The sequence below is a fragment of the Ranitomeya variabilis genome, chromosome 8 (genome assembly GCF_051348905.1).
Source record: "Ranitomeya variabilis isolate aRanVar5 chromosome 8, aRanVar5.hap1, whole genome shotgun sequence".
In the NCBI taxonomy this organism is placed as follows: Eukaryota; Metazoa; Chordata; class Amphibia; order Anura; family Dendrobatidae; genus Ranitomeya; species Ranitomeya variabilis.
In genome coordinates, this window is record NC_135239.1 from 71,291,689 (window position 1) to 71,316,948 (window position 25,260).

At 46.0% G+C, this 25,260-nt stretch overlaps 2 protein-coding genes across 2 annotated transcripts; both read left to right on the forward strand.

Moving 5' to 3' along the window:
- The first annotated feature begins 12,075 nt into the window (after positions 1 to 12,075).
- Positions 12,076 to 13,891, forward strand: LOC143788594 (uncharacterized). Its single transcript, XM_077278378.1, has 3 exons — positions 12,076 to 12,190; positions 12,391 to 12,789; positions 13,201 to 13,891. Exons 2-3 carry the CDS (start codon positions 12,391 to 12,393, stop codon positions 13,729 to 13,731), a joined length of 930 nt encoding a protein of 309 aa, XP_077134493.1. The 5' UTR covers positions 12,076 to 12,190; the 3' UTR covers positions 13,732 to 13,891.
- A 2,785-nt stretch (positions 13,892 to 16,676) lies between these two features.
- LOC143787373 (uncharacterized) lies at positions 16,677 to 19,259 on the forward strand. Its single transcript, XM_077276043.1, has 5 exons — positions 16,677 to 17,070; positions 17,787 to 17,870; positions 17,952 to 18,062; positions 18,139 to 18,225; positions 19,060 to 19,259. The coding sequence occupies exons 1-5, from the start codon at positions 16,803 to 16,805 to the stop codon at positions 19,191 to 19,193; spliced, it is 684 nt and encodes a 227-aa protein (XP_077132158.1). The 5' UTR covers positions 16,677 to 16,802; the 3' UTR covers positions 19,194 to 19,259.
- The last annotated feature ends 6,001 nt before the right edge of the window (positions 19,260 to 25,260 follow it).

The window sequence follows — 25,260 nt, forward strand, 5'->3', positions numbered from 1 at the left end:
CATCTCAGTTTCAGAAGATCACTTGACTATCAACATCTTTGTGCCCTTAAGAAAGTTGGTCGGAGGTGTGGCTATCATGGCGAAATTCTGGATAAATCGCCAATAGTATCCCACAATTCCTAGAAATGCCCAAACCTACTTCTTGGAGACTGGTTGGGACCAATTTTGGATTGCCTCCGCCTTATTCACTTGTGGCTTTATATCGCCCTTTCCGAAGATGTAACCCAAGTATTTTGCCTCTTCTTTCCCCATGGCACACTTCTTTGGGTTTGTGGTAAACCCTATCTTCCTCAGCACATCCACTACCGCCTGGACCTTCTGAAGATGTATTCCCTAAGCTGGGCTGAAGATCACAATGTCATCCAGGTAAGCTGCGGCATACTGTTTGTGAGAGACTAGGACTGTTCCATGGCCCTCTGGAAGGTACAGTAGCTGGCGCTCCCTGCTGAACAGCTTACTGGTAAACTGAAAGCACCCATGAGGTGTAGAGAAGGCTGTCTTCTCCTTGGCACTTTGAGACTGGAGAATTTGCCAGTATCCTTTTGTTAGATCCAGGGTGGTGATGTATTTGGCTGACCCTAGCCTCTCAAATAGTTAATCTACCAGGGGTATCGGATATGAGCCAAATTTGGACATCTGATTTAGCTTTCTGTAGTTGTTACAAAAATGCAATTCTCCACATGGCTTTTGCACCAGGAAAATGGGGCAGGACCAGTGCTTTTTGACATCTCAATGATATCCAGGCTCAACATTCTTCTCATCTCCTTCAAAATAACCTTGTGGTGGGCTTCAGGGATTCAGTAATTCAGTAGGGCTTTTGATTCACCCGCACATTCGGTTCCATCAAGATCTCATGTTCAACAACCTGCGTACATCCTGGCAATTTGGAAAACAACTATGAACAACAACCCTGTTTCGTTGAAGCAGTTCTTGGCACTGTTGTTTTTGGGACGATGACCGTGTCTCTGCCACTGTGACATCCTCGAACTTGGTTTCAGGATTGGCTCCCAGACAGGTAGCTTCAACTGGTTCCCTGTTTTGCCTCGGTTTAAGCAAGTTGATGTAGTATACCTGGTACTGCTTTCTACTCCCTGGCTCGGGGACTTTGTAGTTGATGTCACTCAACTTCTGCCACCACCTCGTATGACCCTTGCCACTTGGCCAGGAATTTACTTTCCACCATGCTGATCAACACCAACATTCTGTTTCCAGGGCTAAACTTTCTCAGTCTTGTCGACCGATTGCAGACTCTTACCTGGGCCTCTTGTGCTTGAATGAGACTCTCCTTCACAATTGACATCACCTTCGCGATTCTGTCCCACATCTGAACCACATGCTCGATGACGCTCTGGTGGGGTGTTACTTCAGCTTTCCTGGTCTTCTTTGCGACGTCCAGAAGTCCCGAGGGTGTCGTCTGTATAGCAGCTCGAACGGTGAGAACCCTGTAGAGACCTGTGTAACTTCCCTAATAGAGAACAACAGGTATAAGAGTAGGTAATCCCAGTCTTGGCCATCCCTCTCCACGACCCTCTGAAGGATGAACTTTAGGGTCTTCTTGAACCTCTCCACCAGGCTGTCCATCTGCGGATGGTACACTGACATCCTGAGTTGTGTAATCTGGAGAGCCTTGCACAACTGCATTATCATTTTGGGCATAAGAGGAGTTCCTTGGTCTGTCAGGATCTTTTTTGGCCAGCCGTTCAGGACTAAATCTGGACTAGCTATCGGACTATAGTCCTGGTAGAGGAGTTTCTCAGTGGTACCGCCTCCGGGTACTTTGTTGCATAATCCATCACCACTGGGATGTATTGGTGCCCCCTGGTGGACATAACTATGGGTCCAACAAGGTCTATGGCAATCCAGTCAAATGGGAGCTCTATAATGGGTACTAGGGCACTGCAGAAGTGGGATACGGGAAAAGTTAGCTGACAGGTTGGGCAGGATAGGCAGAAATTAACAATGTCTCAGGGACACCCAGGCCAGTCAAACCTCTGAAGGACCCGCTATTGAGTTTTGTCTACTCCCAGAGTCCCACTCAAGACATGAGAATGGGCCAAATCTAATACCCTACGCCTATAGGGATTCGGTACCAACAACTTCTCTATCACTTCCCCTCTCAGTTTAGTGACCCAATAAAACAGCTCCTCATTTAAAATGAAATATGGAAACCTGGTGTTGACCTCCTGCTCTTGAGCAAAGCCATTTATCACAGCCTACCGAACACCTAATGACTCAAAAGAATAGCTATTTATATCCCAGACCACCCCCTGGGGTGGAGATATAGTGAACAACCTCCCATCCACTCTATGGTTGTTCACAAAAACCCAGCCCTTAAAATGGCCGATTAACCCCTCGCAACACATAGTGTGCTGAAGCAAACTTCTGTGTTTTAAATCACTGAAGCTAATAGCCTCAGTGAAACGTATCTCCCTATATATATATATATATATATATATAGTTATTTACATATATGTATATATGAGATTGGATTATGATGTACCTAAATGATTAAGGGCAGTGGTAACAGACTATTATTATGTAATCAGCACTAATTGACAACTAGGGCTTAATTGAGAAATTACAGTAAAATAATCAAATCTTCTGCCTAGGAGAGTTGATGTGGAAACATTATTATTTGCATACTGCAGTTCTACATTATTATGAAAATTCCAGACTATTTAATCATTTAATATCGCTCACAAATGTCTTCTGGCTGTCTTCAGACCTCACAAACAGACTCAGATGCTGGATTAGTGGTGATTCTTGATAATATTGGTAGGATAAGGGATAAATGTCAGGGAGATGTAGATTTTACTGTGTCTATGTCAAGAACAGGGCCCTGTTGCTCTCTATCCACATCTATTGAACAATACTGGCTTATCCTTTCAATATGCCTTAAATGTAGTTTATGACAAAACTCCTTAAAGTTGTAGTGAAGCTTTTATTTTATTTGCTGTTGAGTCCATAAGTATTTGAACAAAGACAGAATATCCATCATTTAGTCTTGGTATGAAAGCGATAGATTTAAAAAGAAAAACAAAACAAAAAAAAAACAACCCATCAAGGTGTGAATTATGAACTTTTAGCTATAATTCAAGTTTTTTTTTTTATTTTGCCTTAGTTTTTTAGGAATTAAGTCATATTAATATTGGCCCTCTATTTTACAAACTCAAAAGTAATTGGTCAATTGACTAATAAGTGATTCATGGACTTTTGTGGCCAGTTACCTTTCATGACATATTAAATGGGTTATCCACTATATAGAAAACTACTTATCAATCCCTATGTTGTCCCCTTGTAAAATAATAACACTTATACTCACCTCTGGTGCTGGTGCCATTCCAGCAGTGTGACAAATATGGATAATCTGCAGTTTATCTGTGCTCCTGAAGGAGATCCAAAGTAAAATTCTTGGAGACATGAAGAGACTTGATGTGGTTTTATTATCAACGTGTCAGACATGTCAGTGTGTTTTGCACACTGACACACGGTCCGTATGAAAACACTGACTGGTGCCTCCATAAAAACAAGATAAAAATTTCCATTGTATTCACATTTTAGGAAACACCTGTCTTTATTTTCTGGAGTACCATTTCAATGCTGCTGACCAGTCAGAAATATCCAATGCAAAAACAGGTGGACAGGCACATCCAATAATAAAAAATCTTCAAGCGTTAGTCCAAATAATAAAAAAATCCATACCAAGATGATGGGGTAGGTAGAGGAATCGCTCTGCCACGTTTCTGGCACCTACTGCACCCTTAGTCATACGGCATGAATACCCACTGACATATGCGCAAACCCATAGATTTGAATGGGTCTACGTGTGTAAGTGTCTGCAGTATGTATCAAAGCTGTCACCACACATAGTGGAGACACTGACGTGTAAAGGGGGCCCTACACGGATTTTGATTAGCATTCCATCAATATACAGGTGTTGCCCACTCCATTATTACTTTTTGCTAATAATAAGATGCGTCATCAATATCAAGCTAGTGGGGATTGCCTCTCCCACCGATTGGCCAATTAAGAGGGGCACAGCACACTGGAAGTGGCCCAACTCCATACTATAGCAGTTGTGAATGGTATTGTAAGTTTTCTCACATACAATTGCTGACTATTGGAGCAGACAGTGATCATTTCAGCCCCAACTCTGATGTGACAGTAAAGGGATACTTATCGTCTCACACTCTCTCATCCACTTACCTATTGCAATAAGCTAACAGTGAGCTGAGCGCAACCCACAGCCAGCTTGCATGTCCATACTGTAGGGGTTCTGCCAGATCTTTCTGCTGTAGAGGATAGTCATACTGCTAAAGCTGCCATTGAACATAGTCAAGACCTCCAGAGATCCAGTAGGCCTAATACAGGGGTTCCACCAAATAAGTACAATGCTGATCTGTTCATTTGTTCCACCAGTATATACAGTTGTGCTCATTGAGCCACTCTGGGGAAATCTCAAGCACGCAGTTCATGCTAGACAGCCCAGGAATTTACAGGAACTGGAGGCTTCTTGCCAAGAAGAGTGGGCAACTTTACATCTGAGAAAATAAAGAACCTCATCCACAACTACCACAAAAGACTTCAACCTGTCATTGATGTTAGAGGGGGCAATACACGGTATTAAGAAATGGGGCATGTGAACTGTTGATCAGGGTCATTTGGATGTTTTGGGTTGTCATTATGATTTTAAAAAGAGAAAACACAGCAGTTTGACAATAAATGGCTTCACCCAACCACTAACCATGAGTGGAGAAAAAGTTTTGGTGTTATCATTCACATTCTCTGAAAGAAGGCCAATAAAGCAAAAATTCTGCCGGGGTATGTAAATTTTTGAGCAGAACTGTACTGTGGACAATAGGGCACTGTTGTGTAAACAGTTGCATAGAGTCTTTCATCCTTCTCCTGTTATGACCCCAATGGCAGAGGGTCTCAGAAATAAATACCAAGTCTGCAAACACAAAAAAACAGCTCATAGGGCAGTGGTAACTGGGCTGACAGTATATCTAATCCTAGCACCACAAATAGCAGCAGCCGGGGAACGTGCCTACGTTGGTTCTAGACGTCTCGCGCCAGCCGGAGAACTAACTAACCCTAGAAGGGAAAAGATAGACCTTTCTTGCCTCCAGAGAAAGGACCCCAAAAGTTGGATACAAGCCCCCAACAAATAATAACGGTGAGGTAAGAAGAAAAGACAAACGTAAGAATGAACTAGGTATTTAGCAAAGAGAGGCCCACTGACTAATAGCAGAATATAGTAAGATGACTTATACGGTCAGCAAAAACCCTATCAAAATTTCCACGCTGGATATTCCAGAACCTCCGAACCGTCTAACGGCCCGGGGGGAGGATACCAGCCCCCTAGAGCTTCCAGCAAAATCAGGAATCACATTTAGTACAAGCTGGACAAAAATAAGAGCAATGCAAATAACCAAAAAACAAGGAAGCAAGACTTAGCTTAATATTGCAAGAACCAGGACCAGCAGACAGGAGCAAACAGAAAGGACTGATTACAACGATGCCAGGCACCAGACTGAGAATTCAGGAAGTTTATATAGCAACACCCCTGGACTAACGACCCAGGTGGGTGCCAAACTAGGGAAAGACAATCCCAGAGTCATATCACTAGAGACCACAAGAGGGAGCCAAAAAAGTCTAATTCACAACAGTACCCCCCCTTTAAGGAGGGGTCACCAAACCCTCACCAAGACCACCAGGGCGATCAGGATGAGCAGCGTGAAAGGCACGAACCAAATCGGCCGCATGCACATCAGAGGCAACCACCCAGGAATTATCCTCCTGACCATAGCCCTTCCACTTGACCAGATACTGAAGCCTCCGCCTGGAGAGACGAGAATCCAAGATCTTCTCCACCACGTACTCCAACTCGCCCTCAACCAACACCGGAGCAGGAGGCTCAACAGAAGGAACCACAGGTACAACGTACCGCCGCAACAAAGACCTATGGAACACATTGTGAATGGCAAACGACACCGGAAGATCCAAGCGAAAGGACACAGGATTAAGGATTTCCAATATCTTGTAAGGACCGATAAAGCGAGGCTTAAATTTAGGAGAGGAGACCTTCATAGGAACAAATCGAGAAGACAGCCATACCAAATCCCCAACACGAAGTCGGGGACCCACACCGCGGCGGTTGGCAAAACGCTGAGCCTTCTCCTGTGACAACTTTAAGTTGTCCACCACATGATTCCAAATCTGCTGCAACCTATCCACCACAGAATCTACCCCAGGACAGTCAGAAGGCTCCACATGTCCCGAGGAAAAACGAGGATGGAAACCAGAGTTGCAGAAAAATGGCGAAACCAAAGTAGCGGAACTAGCCCGATTATTAAGGGCAAACTCAGCCAACGGCAAGAAGGTCACCCAATCATCCTGATCTGCAGAAACAAAACACCTCAAATAAGCCTCCAGAGTCTGATTAGTTTGCTCCGTTTGTCCATTAGTCTGAGGATGAAAGGCAGACGAAAACGACAAATCAATGCCCATCTTAGCACAAAAGGATCGCCAGAACCTGGAAACAAACTGGGATCCTCTGTCAGACACGATATTCTCAGGAATGCCGTGTAAACGAACCACATTCTGAAAGAACAAAGGAACCAGATCGGAAGAGGAAGGCAGTTTAGGCAAAGATACCAAATGGACCATCTTGGAAAAGCGATCACATACCACCCAGATGACAGACATTCCTTGAGACACCGGAAGATCTGAAATGAAATCCATGGAAATGTGTGTCCAAGGCCTCTTCGGGACAGGCAAGGGCAAGAGCAACCCGCTGGCACGAGAACAGCAAGGCTTAGCTCGAGCACAAGTCCCACAGGACTGCACAAATGACCGCACATCCCGTGACAAGGAAGGCCACCAAAAGGACCTAGCCACCAAATCTCTGGTGCCAAAAATTCCCGGATGCCCTGCCAACACCGAGGAATGAACCTCGGAAATGACTCTGCTGGTCCACTTATCAGGAACAAACAGTCTGTCAGGTGGACAAGAGTCAGGTCTACCAGCCTGAAATCTCTGCAACACACATCGCAAATCCGGAGAAATAGCTGACAAACCCTAGAAGGGAAAAGATAGACCTTTCTTGCCTCCAGAGAAAGGACCCCAAAAGTTGGATACAAGCCCCCAACAAATAATAACGGTGAGGTAAGAAGAAAAGACAAACGTAAGAATGAACTAGGTATTTAGCAAAGAGAGGCCCACTGACTAATAGCAGAATATAGTAAGATGACTTATACGGTCAGCAAAAACCCTATCAAAATTTCCACGCTGGATATTCCAGAACCCCCGAACCGTCTAACGGCCCGGGGGGAGAATACCAGCCCCCTAGAGCTTCCAGCAAAATCAGGAATCACATTTAGTACAAGCTGGACAAAAATAAGAGCAATGCAAATAACCAAAAAACAAGGAAGCAGGACTTAGCTTAATTTTGCAAGAACCAGGACCAGCAGACAGGAGCAAACAGAAAGGACTGATTACAACGATGCCAGGCACCAGACTGAGAATTCAGGAAGTTTATATAGCAACACCCCTGGACTAACGACCCAGGTGGGTGCCAAACTAGGGAAAGACAATCCCAGAGTCATATCACTAGAGACCACAAGAGGGAGCCAAAAAAGTCTAATTCACAACATCTCCCTGGACTATATAGCAAGGCCGAGGATGGCCACCTTTAAAGTGAACCTATCAGCAGGATTTTGCTAATTAAACAACAGACATTGTCAAGTTGGTGATGTTACACTGATTAAAATGATACCTGGAGTGAAGAAATATGTCTTGTGGTTCTTGTGTAATCAGTGTTAGAAGTTTTCAGTTAATGAGATGCCCGTGCTCCGTGGCGGGACTGTAGGCAGAGTCTTATCTTCCTGCTCTAAGCCAGAGAAACCAAGGAAAGACCGGACCACAGGCCGCCCCGAAGCACAAATATGTTCCTCATCATAGAGACTGAGAGAGACAGACTGTTTGTGGTACCAGTAATCCCTCAGCATGGAAAGAGGGGATGAGACTTGCCCGGGCCCGGAAGAAGACAGATCCATTAACCTGAAGGAAGAGCTCAACACAACAAACTTGGCTCCACTACATCAGGACTAATAAATAGAACTACCAATGATGGTTTTCTTGTGACCTTTAAGAAGATTACTATACCTATACAATGGAGACACGACTGAAGTAAATTTAAATATTTATTAACATAATCAAAATCAGACAGTGACAAAATAAGTCTCTCAACAGAAAAATTTGGCGGTGAACGGAATATAATAAAGTACTGATGTAAATTACATGATTACAGTAGCAGCCAGAAATATTGCACAAAGGTGTTAAAAAATCACAGGTACATTTCAAGGCAATAATCACATGAATACGGTAAATATAAATACCAAATTAATGGACCAGTACTCTGTACTAATTGCACCTATGCCCCTGCAGTAAACACAGTGTCTCCAACCTAGTGGAAAAAGAGACACTAACACCATACTGGCAAAGCTAGATATAATAAAAAATTATAAAGTATTAAAGTGACTAGTGCTCAATATAAAGGATAGAGAATGCCAGAAAATGATGGAGGCTGCTTACCCGCTGTGGCGAAACGCGCGTTGGGCACGGCGGTCTGAGCAGCAAAGAACACATTTATTAAGTTAAATGCAATATACCAAAAGTAGAGTGCTTCCAAAAATTACAAAAAAGAAGAAAGAACAAATAGACATACATTCAAGGCAAAACAGTACAAAAGTTAACAGGGATACATACAGAAAGCTCTTACACATTGGATCGGTGAGAGAACATTACAGAAGAGACACCTCTGAAATCTGATCCACAGACACTGGGTGTCTGTGGATGAGATATTTTAAAGGGTCCCATCGAGACCACTCACCACTCTTCTAGGACAGGTCAGAGAAGAATAGCTAATTATATGCAAGATAAGACAGTTTCAGGACCCAATTTTTCTTTATGTCATATTTTCAGTTAGGATCCTCCTAGAGCAGTGATGGCGAACCTATGACACGCGTGTCAGTGCTGACACGCGTAGTCATTTTCAGTGACACGCCGGCCGCCGGCCGCGGCCCCATAGAAATTGCTTCTTTCCCAGGGTCTGAAGGAGAGGAAACTCCTTCAGGCCCTGGGAACCATATTAATATGTAAAATAAAGAATTAAAATAAAAAATATTGCTATACTCACCTCTCCGACGCAGCCTGGACGTCCGCGAGGGAACCGGCAGCGTTGTTTGCTTAAAAATCGCCGTTTTCCTTCCTTACTTGAAGTCCCGGCTTGTGATTGGTTGCGTGCCGCCCATGTGACCGAGACGCGACCAATCACAGCAAGCCGTGACGTAATTTTAGGTCCTTCAGGATTTTAAAATTACGTTCCGGCGTTGTGATTGGTTGCGTTGCCCATGTGACCGCACGCAACCAATCACAACGCCGGAACGTAATTTTAAAATCCTGAAGGACCTAAAATTACGTCACGGCTTGCTGTGATTGGTCGCGTCTCGGTCACATGGGCGGCACGCAACCAATCACAAGCCGGGACTTCAAGTAAGGAAGGAAAACGGCGATTTTTAAGCAAACAACGCTGCCGGTTCCCTCGCGGACGTCCAGGCTGCGTCGGAGAGGTGAGTATAGCAATATTTTTTATTTTAATTCTTTATTTTACACACATTAATGTTGTTTCGATACCGATACCCGATACCACAAAAGTATCGGATCTCGGTATCGGAATTCCGATACAGCAAATATCGGCCGATACCCGATACTTGCGGTATCGGAATGCTAAACAATGGCATCCGATCCGATTTTTTATCGGATCGGATGCCATGCAGGAGGTCTGTGGGTCCAAACAACAGAGCTCCGGTGCAGAGCGTCTAGGCCTGGGACTTCCGGTAGGCCAGGCGCAGCTCCCGGAAGTCCCAGGCCTCTGCGTCGGATCTGTGTTGTTTGGGCGACATTGCGCTGCTCCCTGCTGCGCCGACCAGAAGTCCCAGGCTGCACCGACCAGAAGTCCCAGGCTGCACTTCTGAGGCCTGAGGAGATAGCTGTCTGGAGGCCCTGTGATAGCTGTCTGGAGGCCCTGTGATAGCTGTCTGGACTCAGGCCCTGTGATTGCTGTCTGGACTCAGGCCCTGTGATTGCTGTCTGGACTCAGGCCCTGTGATTGCTGTCTGGACTCAGGCCCTGTGATTGCTGTCTGGACTCAGGCCCTGTGATAGCTGTCTGGACTCAGGCCCTGTGATTGCTGTCTGGACTCAGGCCCTGTGATTGCTGTCTGGACTCAGGCCCTGTGATTGCTGTCTGGACTCAGGCCCTGTGATAGCTGTCTGGACTCAGGCCCTGTGATTGCTGTCTGGACTCAGGCCCTGTGATAGCTGTCTGGACTCAGGCCCTGTGATTGCTGTCTGGACTCAGGCCCTGTGATTGCTGTCTGGACTCAGGCCCTGTGATAGCTGTCTGGACTCAGGCCCTGTGATTGCTGTCTGGACTCAGGCCCTGTGATAGCTGTCTGGACTCAGGCCCTGTGATAGCTGTCTGGACTCAGGCCCTGTGATTGCTGTCTGGACTCAGGCCCTGTGATTGCTGTCTGGACTCAGGCCCTGTGATTGCTGTCTGGACTCAGGCCCTGTGATTGCTGTCTGGACTCAGGCCCTGTGATTGCTGTCTGGACTCAGGCCCTGTGATAGCTGTCTGGACTCAGGCCCTGTGATAGCTGTCTGGACTCAGGCCCTGTGATAGCTGTCTGGACTCAGGCCCTGTGATTGCTGTCTGGACTCAGGCCCTGTGATTGCTGTCTGGACTCAGGCCCTGTGATTGCTGTCTGGACTCAGGCCCTGTGATTGCTGTCTGGACTCAGGCCCTGTGATTGCTGTCTGGACTCAGGCCCTGTGATTGCTGTCTGGACTCAGGCCCTGTGATTGCTGTCTGGAGGCCCTGTGACTACTACAGCAACCATCATCCAGTGAACTGTGGGGTGTCATTGGCCATTACTGAGATAAGTGAGAGGGAGGCATCAGTGATGGCGAACCTGTGGCAGTCCAGCTGTTGCAAAACTACAATTCCCATCATGGCTGGCCATTCAAAGCAAAGGCTTTGGCTGTGAAGACATGATGGGAATTGTAGTTTTGCAACAGCTGGAGTGTCACAGGTTCGCCATCACTGGAAGAATTCCCCCTCCCCCTCACTTATCTTAGTTCACGGCACCCCACACAAGTTAAATAATAGCAAGACCAACAAAAGAAACCAACTGACAGATGAACAAAGAAGTCACTAAGCAGGTAAAGGTACCGTCACACTAAACAACTTTGTAACGATAACGATAGCGATCCGTGACGTTGCAGCGTCCTAAATAACGATATCGTTAAGTGTGACACGCAGCAGCGACCTGGATCCCGCTGTGATATCGTTGGTCGGGGCTAGAGGTCCAGAACTTTATTTGGTCGTTAGGTCGGCTTGTATCGTCATGTTTGACATTAAAAGCAACGACGCCAGCAACGATCAAAGGGGGGCGTCGCAGCGTCTCGTTCTAGCCAGGTAGGCGTTTAACATTACAAAAAGAGACACCCTCAGTCGTGATGGCATTAATCATTACGCCACAAAAGGTGACATCTTTTCTTTTCAATTTCAACTAAAAAGGAGACACTATAACGTAAATCACATTAAAAAGGAGACGCCATACAATACTGAGATTATAAAACGGGACGCCTTTTAATAGGATTTCATTTTAAGGAGATGCAATCGTGACATACATAAACAAAGGTGATGACTCATAACAGTACATACCAAACGAGACACCTTTGTACATTACAAAAAGGGGGCTTTTCCAAAACATTTAATTAAGAAAGGTGACGCTTTTCAGTACAAAAGATGACGGTCTGGGAGGTGTCATGTACATTAAGGGGGCTCTAACAATACATTACATTAATTAAATTGGCCTGGAATGACTGGCTGTGACACCATCTACCTGTGAACGCTGATTGGCCATAGTGGGATCTATAGCTGCGTTCCGAAATATAAAAAAAAGCGACTCTATAGTCTTGCCTTTGGGATCACTTGTGCGTCCTCCGCTACTTGTGCGTCATATTTTGCAAACCAGAACTCTGCAACGTCTTCATTCTGTATCCTTCAACAGTGCAATCCAGAACTCTGCAACGTCTTCATTCTGAATCCCATAACTACAACAGTAAGTTATATTTTTGTGCTGTTTGTTTCATTTGCCATGCAGCAATGCTAATTTATGTGTATTGTAGAGTGATGTATACGAGATCTCTGCAGAGATCCGTTTGAGCGTGCAAGTTTTTAAACAATTACGCTGTTGCGCTTGTTGGCAGCCATTTTGAGCGTTAAATTTCTTAATGTAACTTAACTATTTCTTTCTTTCAGATGTCTACCAATGACAATGAATTTGTGCGGGCACTCATTGATATGTACCGCTCCCTGCCCTGTCTGTGGAAAATAAAGTCTGCGGATTACAGCAACCGCAACTTGAAGAGAGCTGCATACGAGAAGCTGGTGGCCCTTCACAAAGAGCATCAGCCCACAGAATCTGTGGATGAAACGATTGTGCGTAAAAAGTTACAGGCTCTCCGCACAGTCTACAAAAAAGAGCTGAACAAGGTTGAAAAGTCCAAGAAGTCTGGGGCCGGAGCCGACGACGTGTATGTGCCAAAGTTGTGGTACTTTGACCTGCTGGCGTTCACACGGGACCAGGAAATCCCTCGCCCGGCCCAGACTGTGACAAGTCTTTGTGCGCCATCAGCTGAAGAGTCTCCTGACGAGCATGTAAGTACCCCCTAGCTTCCCTGCTTGTAGGATGCCGTGTGTCCTATATGTATGTGAGACTGCATGGTTTCCAATTATAATAATTCACGTTTTTCATGTTTAATCCACCAGATAATAACAGTTGCCACTTCCTGTTCAGATAACTATGTCCAAACAGTCCTTCCCAACCTTTTCAATGCTGTCTTATTGCAAAAGTCTACTATAATGTAACTTTTTTGTCTTCCGCACAATCGTGCAGTATAGCCGGCAAAAGTAGTTAAGCTCTGTAACCCCTGTGGTTTTCTACCTAGATAATAACTGTTCCTCATTGCTTCCCACGCACGGGCATACTGGTGTTGGGGAGGTGGGGGCTCTTTAGGGCTGTGATGTTTGTATGTTATTGACTTTTTATTTTTTTTTCTGTACTCGCAGGTGCCTCCTGAACAGCTCGATACACTGGAAGGGACCGATAGCGATACCCCTCATTTCTCCGCAAGCCCGTGTGTTGAGGAGCAGACAGGTGAAAAGCGGCCATCTCGCAAAAGAAAGGCAACTGCAGGTCAACCGGTGGATCTCCTGGCACTGGCCAACAAGATAATGATCCAGCATGACACAACCCGGCTCTCCGGCTTTCCAACCTTCGTAGGGGAACGGTTAAACAGTCTGGACCAGACCCAGCGAAGAAACGCGGAGAGATTGATACTTGAGGTGTTGAACGCGGCAGACGCTGGCAAACTGAGTGACACTTCAATGATGACCATCGGCGACCGTCAGCCCAGTGGCCAGCTTTATTGGGGGCCTCAGCAGGAGCCCATTCACAGCACTCCTGTCCGCAGACCGGCCCCACCTCATTTGCAGTTCCGTACACCACCTCCACACCCTTCTTTTGGTGACTATTTGCAAGGACCTTCTACGGCCACACAGCCGTACAGCGAGATTGACAACTACTATCAGCAGCTGTAGTGTTCTTGGACAGAAACCAATAGACTTCCGTTTCATAAGCACTTTATGCCTTCCCTTTTTTTTTATTTATTTATTTTTTTTTTTAACTTTTGGTTACTGAGCCACATTTTTCCCAAGTTACGGTTGTAATATGTTAATAAACTTTGTAAGCTTTACATGTAACAATTTATTTTGATTTATTGTTTACTGTGTCACATAATGTATGAATGAATATATATATATATAGCAGGGGTGAGACACATGGGGAGCGTCATGGGTAGAGAGATATATATGGGATGGCAGGGGTGAGACACATGGGGAGCGTCATGGGGAGAGAGATATATATGGGATGGCAGGGGTGAGACACATGGGGAGCGTCATGGGGAGAGAGATATATATGGGATGGCAGGGGTGAGACACATGGGGAGCGTCATGGGGAGAGAGATATATATGGGATGGCAGGGGTGAGACACATGGGGAGCGTCATGGGGAGAGAGATATATATGGGATGGCAGGGGTGAGACACATGGGGAGCGTCATGGGGAGAGATATATATATGGGATGGCAGGGGTGAGACACATGGGGAGCGTCATGGGGAGAGAGATATATATGGGATGGCAGGGGTGAGACACATGGGGAGCGTCATGGGGAGAGAGATATATATGGAATGGCAGGGGTGAGACACATGGGGAGCGTCATGGGGAGAGAGATATATATGGGATGGCAGGGGTGAGACACATGGGGAGCGTCATGGGGAGAGAGATATATATGGAATGGCAGGGGTGAGACACATAGGGAGTGTGATGGGGAGAGAGATATATATGGGATTGCAGGGGTGAGACACATGGGGAGCGTCATGGGGAGAGAGATATATATGGGATGGCAGGGGTGAGACACATGGGGAGCGTCATGGGGAGAGAGATATATATGGGATGGCAGGGGTGAGACACATGGGGAGCGTCATGGGGAGAGAGATATATATGGGATGGCAGGGGTGAGACTAGACTAGATAGATATATCTTCATGTAGACATTGAAACAGAAAATGAATTTAATGGGTCTTCAACCAAATGGAACACGAGAGCACATCTACCCCAAAGAATGTAGTGCATAATACATGCTAAAAGTTATGACACGTAATGACAACAGTTGTGCTACTGCTGAAGATGCTGCCATGGGACAGCCCCTGGCCCATTGAAAAAGTTACAGTACTTCTCCCTGCAGATCATAGCATCATCAGAGTTCCTTCCGGATCCCAGACTTTCCAAGCCAGAAACCCTGTGCTCGTCTAGACGCCATTCGCCCTGGGTTACATCTCCGTTTGCAGGGTCAACAGAGTCAACATACTGTGGAGGGCTGTATGCACTGGCATCACGGCGGTGGAGAAAGTTGTGCAGGACGCAACAGGCAAGCACCACAGAGTCAATAGACGTTAGTTTCATGTTTAGTGGAGTGTGGAAAACCCGAAATCGGTTTGCCATAATGCCAAAAGCATTCTCCACAACGCGGCGAGCTCTGGAAAGTCGGTAATTAAAAATGCGCCGCTCCGGTGTCAGAGTTTTCTGGGAGAAGGGCTTCAGAAGGTTGGGATGCAGTGGGAACGCCTCATCTCCGACAAACACAAAGTTCAGGTTTTCAGTAGTGTCGCTGTTGGGCGGCAAGGCCAGTTTGTGTTCTTTCAAGCGTTCCCCAAAATCGGTGTGCTCCAAAACTCCGCCATCAGAAACTCTACCATTGATCCCTACAGCCACACTTATGAATTCATAGTTAGCATTAACGAGGGCCATGAGAATAACGCTGAAATAACCCTTATAATTGTAATAAAAAGAGCCAGAGTGTGGTGGTTGGGTGATGCGGACATGTTTCCCATCCAAGGCCCCACCGCAATTAGGGAACTGCCACTGCTGCTCAAATCCCTGGGAAATCTGTTGCCAATCATCCGGGGTCTCCGGGAAAGGCATGTAAGTGTGGTGTAAAAAAGAGATAATTGCTTTACATGTCTCTGGGATGAGGACGCTGAGCAGGGTTCGGGAAATAGCTGCGCAGTAATGCAAGTCTTGCATAGACCTGCCAGTCGCCAGGAACCGCAGCGTGACAGCCAGTCTCTCATCCACAGGGATAGCAGCTCTCATCTTGGTATTTTGCCGCCTGATATAAGGTTCCACACCTGCAAGCAGCACATTAAATGAATCCTCAGACATTCGCAGGTAGTTCCGGAAATCATGCGGGTTGTTCTCCTGCAGTTCCCTTATAAGGCCCATATGGGAAAATTGATTTCTCTTCTGCAGCCACTGTCTGGTCCACATGCGGCGCTGTCGCTTTGCACGATTGTTTCGCGCTTGAGCCTCCAGCTGGTTCTGAGCTTCTAGCAATAACGCAGCCGCAACAATCACAGGTACATCCGAAAGAGACATGGCAACCTGAGAAAGGAAAAAAAAAAATAAAAAATAAAAAATTACTACATATGATTTGTTTAAGTGACACAAGACATTCAACACTGTAATGTAGCGTTTACACATATGTTTTTGTGCCGCTTATAAGGCAAAGTTAACATTAGCGTTGCGTTTGGCGCTTCCGCGGCGATGCATGTGTCATGCGCCCCTATACTAAAGATGGGGGCCGCATGGACATGTGTTGCCCTAGTGTTTTGTGATGCATGCGTCAGGGTGCAGAGGACACCGCATGATGCAGTTTTTTGGTGCCCCTAAAACCATTTCAAAGTTAATGCATGTGTCACAAAATGCTGCATTGGTAATGCATTTACATTTGCATTCTGCGTTGCGTGTCCGACGCTGCACCGCTCAACAAAAAATGTTAACAAAAGATTAAAGGTACAATACATATACATGGCTAATAAACAGGGTTGACACAACAGCCGTTCCCCATGGATACCCAAGCCACTGAAACACAGAAACAAGAACGATGAGCGCTGCGGCTTGATAACAAGAACGCCAAAAAGAGATTTGTGGAGCCGGCGTAACAACAGCGACGCTGTGCAGAAACGGAGACGCTACAGCGATGCGGATCGCGCGGCAACACGCCTGAGTCCCTCCTCTGGGCGTGGTTAGGTGGTTCAGCGTTGTTACAGGCAAAATGGCGGCGCGCCAACGTTCAGCTCCTCTGGGGCGGCCTGAACTTGCATTTTTTGTGCAAAAAATGTATGCCCTGGATTATGAGGGCCTGGAGTCTGGACCTGCCCACCCCAACCTCCACAAGCAGGAGGTGCTGCGCCGCATTCGGCATATAATGGAGAGGAGGTTCGGCATCCGCCGCAGTGCGCTGCAGCTGCGCAAGAAGTGGGCTGACCTCCGCTACAAGACCCCACAGCTTCTGGCAGAGTTGCGGACGGAAACAAGGCGTGGTAAGTACCAGTATGGGGGAATCGGGTGCGGCGCGGTGTGTACGTCGTAGTGTGTGCGGCGCGGTGTGTGCTCCGTATTGTATGTGACGCGTTGCTGTGTGTGCTCCGTATTGTTATTCGGCGCTGTGTGTGCTCCATATTGTGCACGGCGCGGTGTGTGGTCCATATTGTGCGTGGCGCGGTGTGTGCTCCGTATTGTGTGTGGCGCGGTGTGTATGCCGTAGTACTGTGTGCGGCGCGGTGTGTGTGTGTGTGTGTGTGTGTGTGTGTGTGTGGGGGGGGGGGGGTTTGCGGGCGCCGAAATGAATTCTTGCCCCGGGTGGTAGAAACGCTAGATACACCTCTGGGTTGGAATGTGAAAAATGGTCAGGTCAGGGGTTACAGAATCTCCACCGAGATATAAAATTTTGGGATGTCCGCAATTGCCGTGCGGGGGAATCAGGAGACGCGCGCTGCCGTGAGGCACTTCCTAGTTATGCAATAATACGTGTCTCAGGCCAGGCAGACCATTCAACACCAGAGCCCCCAGACAATGCAGAGTCTAGCATCACTGGGAAGAGTGATCTCTATTTTCTGTATATGTACGTACATTTGGCGACTAAAAAATTCATTTGGCTCCTAACTTTTGCCGCCAATGGCGCCTAGGTATTTTTTTTACATTCTGGAGGCCTATACTTTTGGTGTCTAAATATTGCGGTTCTTTCATGTTTGTGTAGAGAGACATCGCAGGCAACAGGCACCAGCACCGGCCAGCATGCCTTCATCCGCCACCAGCGGCAGCCCACAGCCCGGGACATCACGTATGTTAACCATCATTCTTTGCAATTTTATTACTGCATACGGAAAATTAGAGGGGAGCTAAAATATTGTATACATTACAGACGCAGTAAGGACCAGGAGCGATAGCACCCCACCGCAGGCCACAACACCACCCTTCCGCCACTCATCATCCTCCCCCGGGTCGGCGGCATTCTCCCCAGAGGCCACCATTCGTAAGTGACCAAAACTGCGAGTGCTTCACCACACCGTGTTCAATTGTTAACCAGATATGTATTTGCTTCCTTTTAGCTGCGGCAGCTGTGGCACGAGCGAGGGGATGGGAGGTGAGCAGCTCTTCCACCTCTTCCGGGGATGAACAGCCGGCGTCCCTTCTACGTAAGTATACAGACAGTGGGAGGGGTTATCGGTGGGATGTCACATTTGACTAGTGTTGAGCATTCCGATACCGCAAGTATCGGGTATCAGCCGATACTTGCGGTATCGGAATTCCGATACAGAGTTCCAATACTTTTGTGGTATCGGGAATTGGTATCGGATCCATATTCATATGTAAAATAAAGAATTAAAATAAAAAATATGGATATATTCACCTCTCCGGAGGCCCCTGGACCTTACCTATGTAACCGGGAGCCTCGGTTCCTATAAGAATGAGCCCGTGAAGGACCTGCAATGACGTCGCGGCTTCTGATTGGTCGCGTGAGCGGTCACATGAGCGGTCACGCGACCAATCAGAAGCCGCGACGTCATCGAAGGCCCGTCACGCACTCATTCTTAGGAACGGAGACTCCCGGTTACATCGGTAAGGTCCAGGGACTTCCAGAGAGGTGAGTATATCCATTTTTTTTTTTTTTTTAATTTTACAAATGAATATGGATCCCAGTGCCTGAAAGAGTTTCCTCTCTTTCAGACCCTGGGAACCATTCCGATACTTTGCGTCCCATTGAAATGCATTGGTATCGGGTATCGGTATCGGCGAGATCCGATATTTTGCCGGTATCGGCCGATACTATCCGATACCGATACCAATGCATATTGGAAGGTATCGCTCAACACTACATTTGACAATGACAAGATCGATAAAAAAAAAAAAAACATTCTCGCCCTCTGGGACAGGACCAAATTGAGTGTGTAGTAAATCTCAGGGAATGTTCACACATGCCGTATTTACAGCGTAATCACCGTCCGTTCTCCGACCTCTTCTATCCACAGAATCGACCACCTTGAGAGAGCTGCTGGCCAAGCAGAAGCGGCTGGAGGGGACAGCAGAGCGCCTGCTGAAGCAGGTGAAACAGCAGGGACGCACGCTGCGACACCTGTTAGCCCACCGCCGTGGGAGGATTTAGTTTTTTTTTGTTTAAAAAAAAAAAAGTTTAAAAAGTTGTTTTATAAAAAAAAAGTTATTACCTTTATTTTGTGTGCTGTTTCAATTTACTAGCGGAGCAGGCCAGGGCCAGCCAAGCCAAGGCAGACACAAAAGAGTTGGTTTACATTTCCATAAAGTGTGCAAAAAAAATGGCAGACAGCGCAAAAGAGTTTGCAAACAACATCCTAAAGTGCCTCCATCTTGTGCGTCCGCTTGCCAGATGCACAAGATAGCTGCCAGAGATGTTTTATACATCATTATACTGTGTACGTAGATAAGCATTGCTACATAGCCATAACTATACACAGAAGAAACAAACAACAACTCAAAGATATTTCTTACCGTTGATGTGCAAGAAGAGAACCGATGAAGACGCTGGCTGTATAGAATACGGCGTTCCGGACAGAACGTTCACGGGAGAAGAGATCGTAGCTGGTGAAGGACGCTGGATAGGCAGAAGAACGTGAAGACGCAGCTCTCAGACAATATGAATCAGTCGCTGTAGAGTCGCGGTTTATATTCCGGGACGCCGGAACGTCACATCCTGGGTGTCGCCCAGTGGAAAAACACACCTATCTGGCTACGCTTGTAATCCATCAGATCGTTACCACTGCTGTTTGACATGGAGCAAACAACCAGCGAGAACGATCCGTGAGTCGCTGTCACGTCACTGTATCGCTCCTGTATCGTTCGGAAGTTGGTGTGTTTGACGTCTCTACAGCGATCTAAACAACGACGCTGTAGCGATCGCGTTTTGGTCGGATCGTTGTCTATATCGCTGCAGCGTCGTTTAGTGTGACGGTACCTTAAGTTAATTCTAATTATACATATTTGTTATTTAAACTATACATGTCGCAAAATTATGTTTTTTTATCAAGGTGACACACCACCCAAGTTATGCTCGGTTTTTTGGCGAATTTTGACACACCGAGCTCAAAAGGTTGCCCATCACTGTCCTAGAGGAATATGACTTACATGTTTCTGAGCATATTTTTTGCCACCTTTCACACATCAAACATGACTCATATGTCCATAATTTGGATTGATTTTACATTTCTGTGGTTACCCAAGGACGATAATCCTGGAGCTTGAAACCACAGAGGCAATTAGGTTGCTCAATCACAGATACATTCATGGATTATTTTGACATTGGATTATTATTATAGAGATGGCATTGAAATATTGCATTTTCATGGTGCCCTCTTGTTGTCCCTGGTCAGGTTTGGAGATGCCAGTCTACGGCAATTTTCTTCACCTGCTCATTACCATCTCTTATTGAGGAAACACACTGAGAAGACATTTGGTCTTCCTGAGATTATCAGCTCCTAGCTAATATAATTATCTCGATGATGAGATTTACAGTGGTGCAATAATATCAGATTTTTTTTTATTCACCTAATCCACAACAATTATCATCATAGTTTTTGGGATCAACAACTCAGGCTAATTGCTATAAGAGTAGCAGTCTCACCTCTGTGACATCTAATTTGTTTGCAAAGCAAGTAAGGCAGATGGAGAGCCAAAGGTACAGCCCTGCAGTGTTAAAAAATATCCCCCTCCTTGACAACTACTCTTTTCAATCAACTTCATATTGTGAATTCTGGTTAATTTTCACCTCAGCATGTAGAGATCTAAGGAGTTTATTATGTGTGTGCAGAATAGGGCAATAGAGCATATACAGCTAGCTGCACCTGTTTGATCAGAGAAAGGTTCACAGTAAACCAGGGGTTTCTGCCAAACAGATTATTCCCTTTGGTGTCTAGACGAAAGCTGTATAGACAGAAGAGATGGTTAATTCATGTAATTACATTTTACAGTAATTGAGTATATAACGGCACGGCATACTTCTTAAACGATTATTTCCAAGAACGTAAGTTATCACTTATCCACAAAATAGGTGATGACTTGCTACTCACAGGGGGACTGACTGCTGGGACCCTCAGTGAACCCGATAATATGGATATTGGACCAGGAATCACAATCTGCTGGGCCCACACTCCAATTGATCAGAGGTGCATATGCAGGGGTGGAGAAGAAGATGTGGCATCTTTCTGGAGACCCTTGGTGTTTTCAATTTATGAAAATGTACTGTATTTTATGTGTTATCTTATGGGGGGCTGCAGTTCCTTTTAGTCAGGGGTGACAGGGTTAACTGTAGGGTCGGCTCATGGTTGGGGAGGAGGATTGTGGACCTGTGTGTCAGTTTTGGTAGTTATTTGTTAGTGAGCTAGAGACAAGAAAGGGCACCCTCAGAGGAAGGTTGTCATCATTGTGTGTGTGAGAGGAAACCAGAGAAAAAGGGAGCAAGTTTCAGGAAGAGATCTTCAGTGGTGGCAGAGTTCTTTCTTCATCGGGCAAGTTGGGGTACCTACCACAAGAGACTTTTAGGAACTTTTTTAGTGTTAACCAGACTTGGAGGCTGCCGTCAATAAGGGGGCATGTTTTGTAAGGTGGCCGGTGGAGGACCTTCCTTACGTTAGTCTCAGAAAGTGTATTTAGAGTGCAGAGGCACAACGAAAGACATTGACCTGTGTGGTCCTGTGCCAGGAAGATGGAGTTACCCAATTTGTCTTGTTGTTCATCTGTAACATTCACCACAAGTAATGTGTCCTATTCCTTAACCACCAAGAATGTGCGTCTGTATTGTGTAGAAGAAAGCAGCAAGCTTATTTCCTGCTTCCCTCTGTACATAAATTTGATTGTCAGTAAAACGGACTTTATTTTTACAAACATATCTGGTTTCCTCATCATGGGTCTAAAGGGGTCCATTACCACACCAACTGTGGCAGAACTGAATCTGAATGTATCTGCAACAACCCAACCCCACACACAAACCCAGTCAGGACCCCATTTTTATATAGTGCCCCGGAGAGTGGAAGGCAAGTACTTTGTTCATGGCTACCACCCCACGCCACTTTACACATGTATTTACCCTTTTCTACATTCATTATATATATTCCTGCCAAAGAAAGCTGAGCACAACACTTTACTATTTCTAGCAGTCACGTAGACAATGAATGAATCACAGGCTGAGCATGCGCATACTAGCACAATTTAAGACAGAGCTCTTCAGAACATGGTGTCTGTGTGTGTTTCACAGCTCCATTCTTGGGATCATTAGGTCCAACGGTTGGATCCTGAGTAATCAGTAATTTATCACCTACTCATAGATTACTTTGTTGGGAATAACGCTTTAATTCTAGAATTTGCATTTTAGCGTTCAGCTATTTATATGATTCACTATCAATATAATTAAAATTTACATTACATTTACATTTGTGGGGCTTCCTCAACACAAACCATGGGCACTATGTACCGCTATATGCTGACTTGGGAGAAGAATAACTTTACCGCATAATATGCAATGGGGAATGTTGGGCAGAATTATTCATGCCTTGGAGTTCCACTGGCATCTGGTCCTTAAGCATTGCTTATACACAGGAAATAAATCTAACAAACATTCAAGCTCACAACGATGGCCACTTTACAGTAATGGTTGTGCTCCTCATTACACATGACATCACTGAATTATAAACAATCATTAATAAATATCAACCATAACAAATATCAGTCATTACCAGCCATAATTTTGCATGTACAGACATAGTATTGCTCTTCATCTGTTGTGCTGCCTTAGGGCGTGTAACATAGCCAGGTAGGGTAAGGTTAAATCCTAGCTCTGCAGTCTCTGATTAAGTGTGCCTGGATAGCTCTGCACATAACCAGGCTAGGTGCTCACCTCAGTAAGTCAGCTGGGGAAGCTGAGCAGAGTGGATTGTATTGGAGCTGAAGAGAGACGAGACAGAATCTCTCTGAGAAGAGACTGCATAGGTTGTGTGCACCAAACTGCAAGTATCAGTGGTTGCTAATGAGCAATAGCTGTTTTGCTTGACCGAACTGGGACTAGCTCAGCCGTGTATGAGTAGCCAGGGTCTATATTGTTTAGTGAGCATCTGGCAAGGCTGTGGGGCTTTTGTGTTTATAGTTTTGTTTCTCGGTGCTGTGCAACATGTGTAAATAAACACAGGGCCGGCTCCAGGTTTTTGAGGGCCCCGGGCGAAAGAGTCTCAGTGGGCCCCCCCTTTAACACATACCACGATTCATGATCGCATATAACACAGCCATGTAGTATATAACACAGCCCACGTAGTATATAGCACAGCCACGTAACATATAACACAGCCATGTAGTATATAACAGCCCACGTAGCATATAACACAGCCACGTAGTATATAGCATAGCCCACGTATCATATAACAGCCCATATAGTATATAGCACAGCCACATATTATATAACACAGCCCACGTAGTATATAGAACAGCCATGTAGTGTATAGCACAGCCCACGTAGCATATAACAGCCCACATAGTATATAACATGGCCCACGTAGTATATAGCACAACCATGTAGTATATACAGTAGAACAGCCATGTAAAATAAAGCACAGACATGTAGTATACAGCACAGCTCCCCTCCCCCAAGAATGGCCCCATAGTCCAGTACTCAGTTATAGTTACTAAAAAAAAAAAAAAAGCACTCCTCACCTCTCAATGTTCCCACGCCGCGCTGCTCCCTCCCTGCTCCGGTGTCTGCGGCTGCCGCTGCACTGCCTGGCACACAGCGAGTGCGCGATGACATGGGGGTGGTCCGGTGTCCCCTGCGTTGGCTCAGGTCCTCCAGTTCAGGTGATATGTTTACCATTCTGCTTTCTTCATGTCTGTAGCCACATGATTTCACCAATGATATGTGAGTTTTATAGTACTAGCTACTGTGGCTATGTTGTCACTGAATATATACTACTGTTATGACATGTTGTCAGTTACCCTGATTTTATGGTGAACCTGGGCTAGCGGTAGGGGTCACTATATACCTTGGGTGACTACTATTTTTTCCATGTTGCTATTGGCATCTGCTTGTCATCTACCAGCCTCATTACACTCTGTCTGGTTTTTTTTATATGTTTTTTGTGTTGCATTATCAATAAAATTTTATTTTATGGGATTCTATGACTGCATGCTTCTTGTCTTTGATTTTCAGTTTCTTGGCAGTTATCCGTCCATACATGGGTGGCGTATTTACGTGTGTATATACTATTAATAAACATGTGATGTTCATACTCCACCAATGATGTTTATTGGAACTTTGCAGTTCATAGAACAGCCATGTAGTATATAGCACAGCCCACGTAGCATATAACAGCCCACATAGTATATAACATGGCCCACGTAGTATATAGCACAACCATGTAGTATATACAGTAGAACAGCCATGTAAAATAAAGCACAGACATGTAGTATACAGCACAGCTCCCCTCCCCCCAAGAATGGCCCCATAGTCCAGTACTCAGTTATAGTTACTAAAAAAAAAAAAAAAAAAAGCACTCCTCACCTCTCAACGTTCCCACGCTGCGCTGCTCCCTCCCTGCTCCGGTGTCTGCGGCTGCCGCTGCACTGCCTGGCACACAGCGAGTGCGCGATGACATCATCGTGCACCCGCAGCGGCAGTGTCAGAGGCAGAGTGGGGAATGATGGGAGAGGGAGGGTCAGGTGACGCTCTCTCCTCCATCATTTGCTTTGAACTTTACCGGCAGACGCCGGTAAAGCTCAAAGCGGCGGCAGGGGAGTTGGCGCTTGCGACAGGCGTGCCCCCCTGCCTCACAGGGGCTCCATAGCAGCTGCGTGATGTGCCGCTAGCTGAGGGCCCCTGGGGGAGCGGGGGCCCTAGGCACTGGCAGCTGCCTGCCCCTAACGCTGGCCCTGAATGTCTCGCCAGGCCCCGGCACTTGCCCGGGTACGCCGGGTGCTGACGCCAGCCCTGAATAAACATCCCATTGTTTTGAAGAATCGATTGCCTGTGTGAATGCTACCTAATGCCTACCAGAGAGCGTGAATCCCTACAGGTGTTATAGATTCACAGTATTCAGTGATCACAAATAATTGCTTAATGCGCATTAATTAACTAAAACATACACTGCATTTCAACTTCAGATATCTGATGAAGACTCTCAGTTGGTGTCGAAACGAGTTGCTCTTTTTTCATTATCACA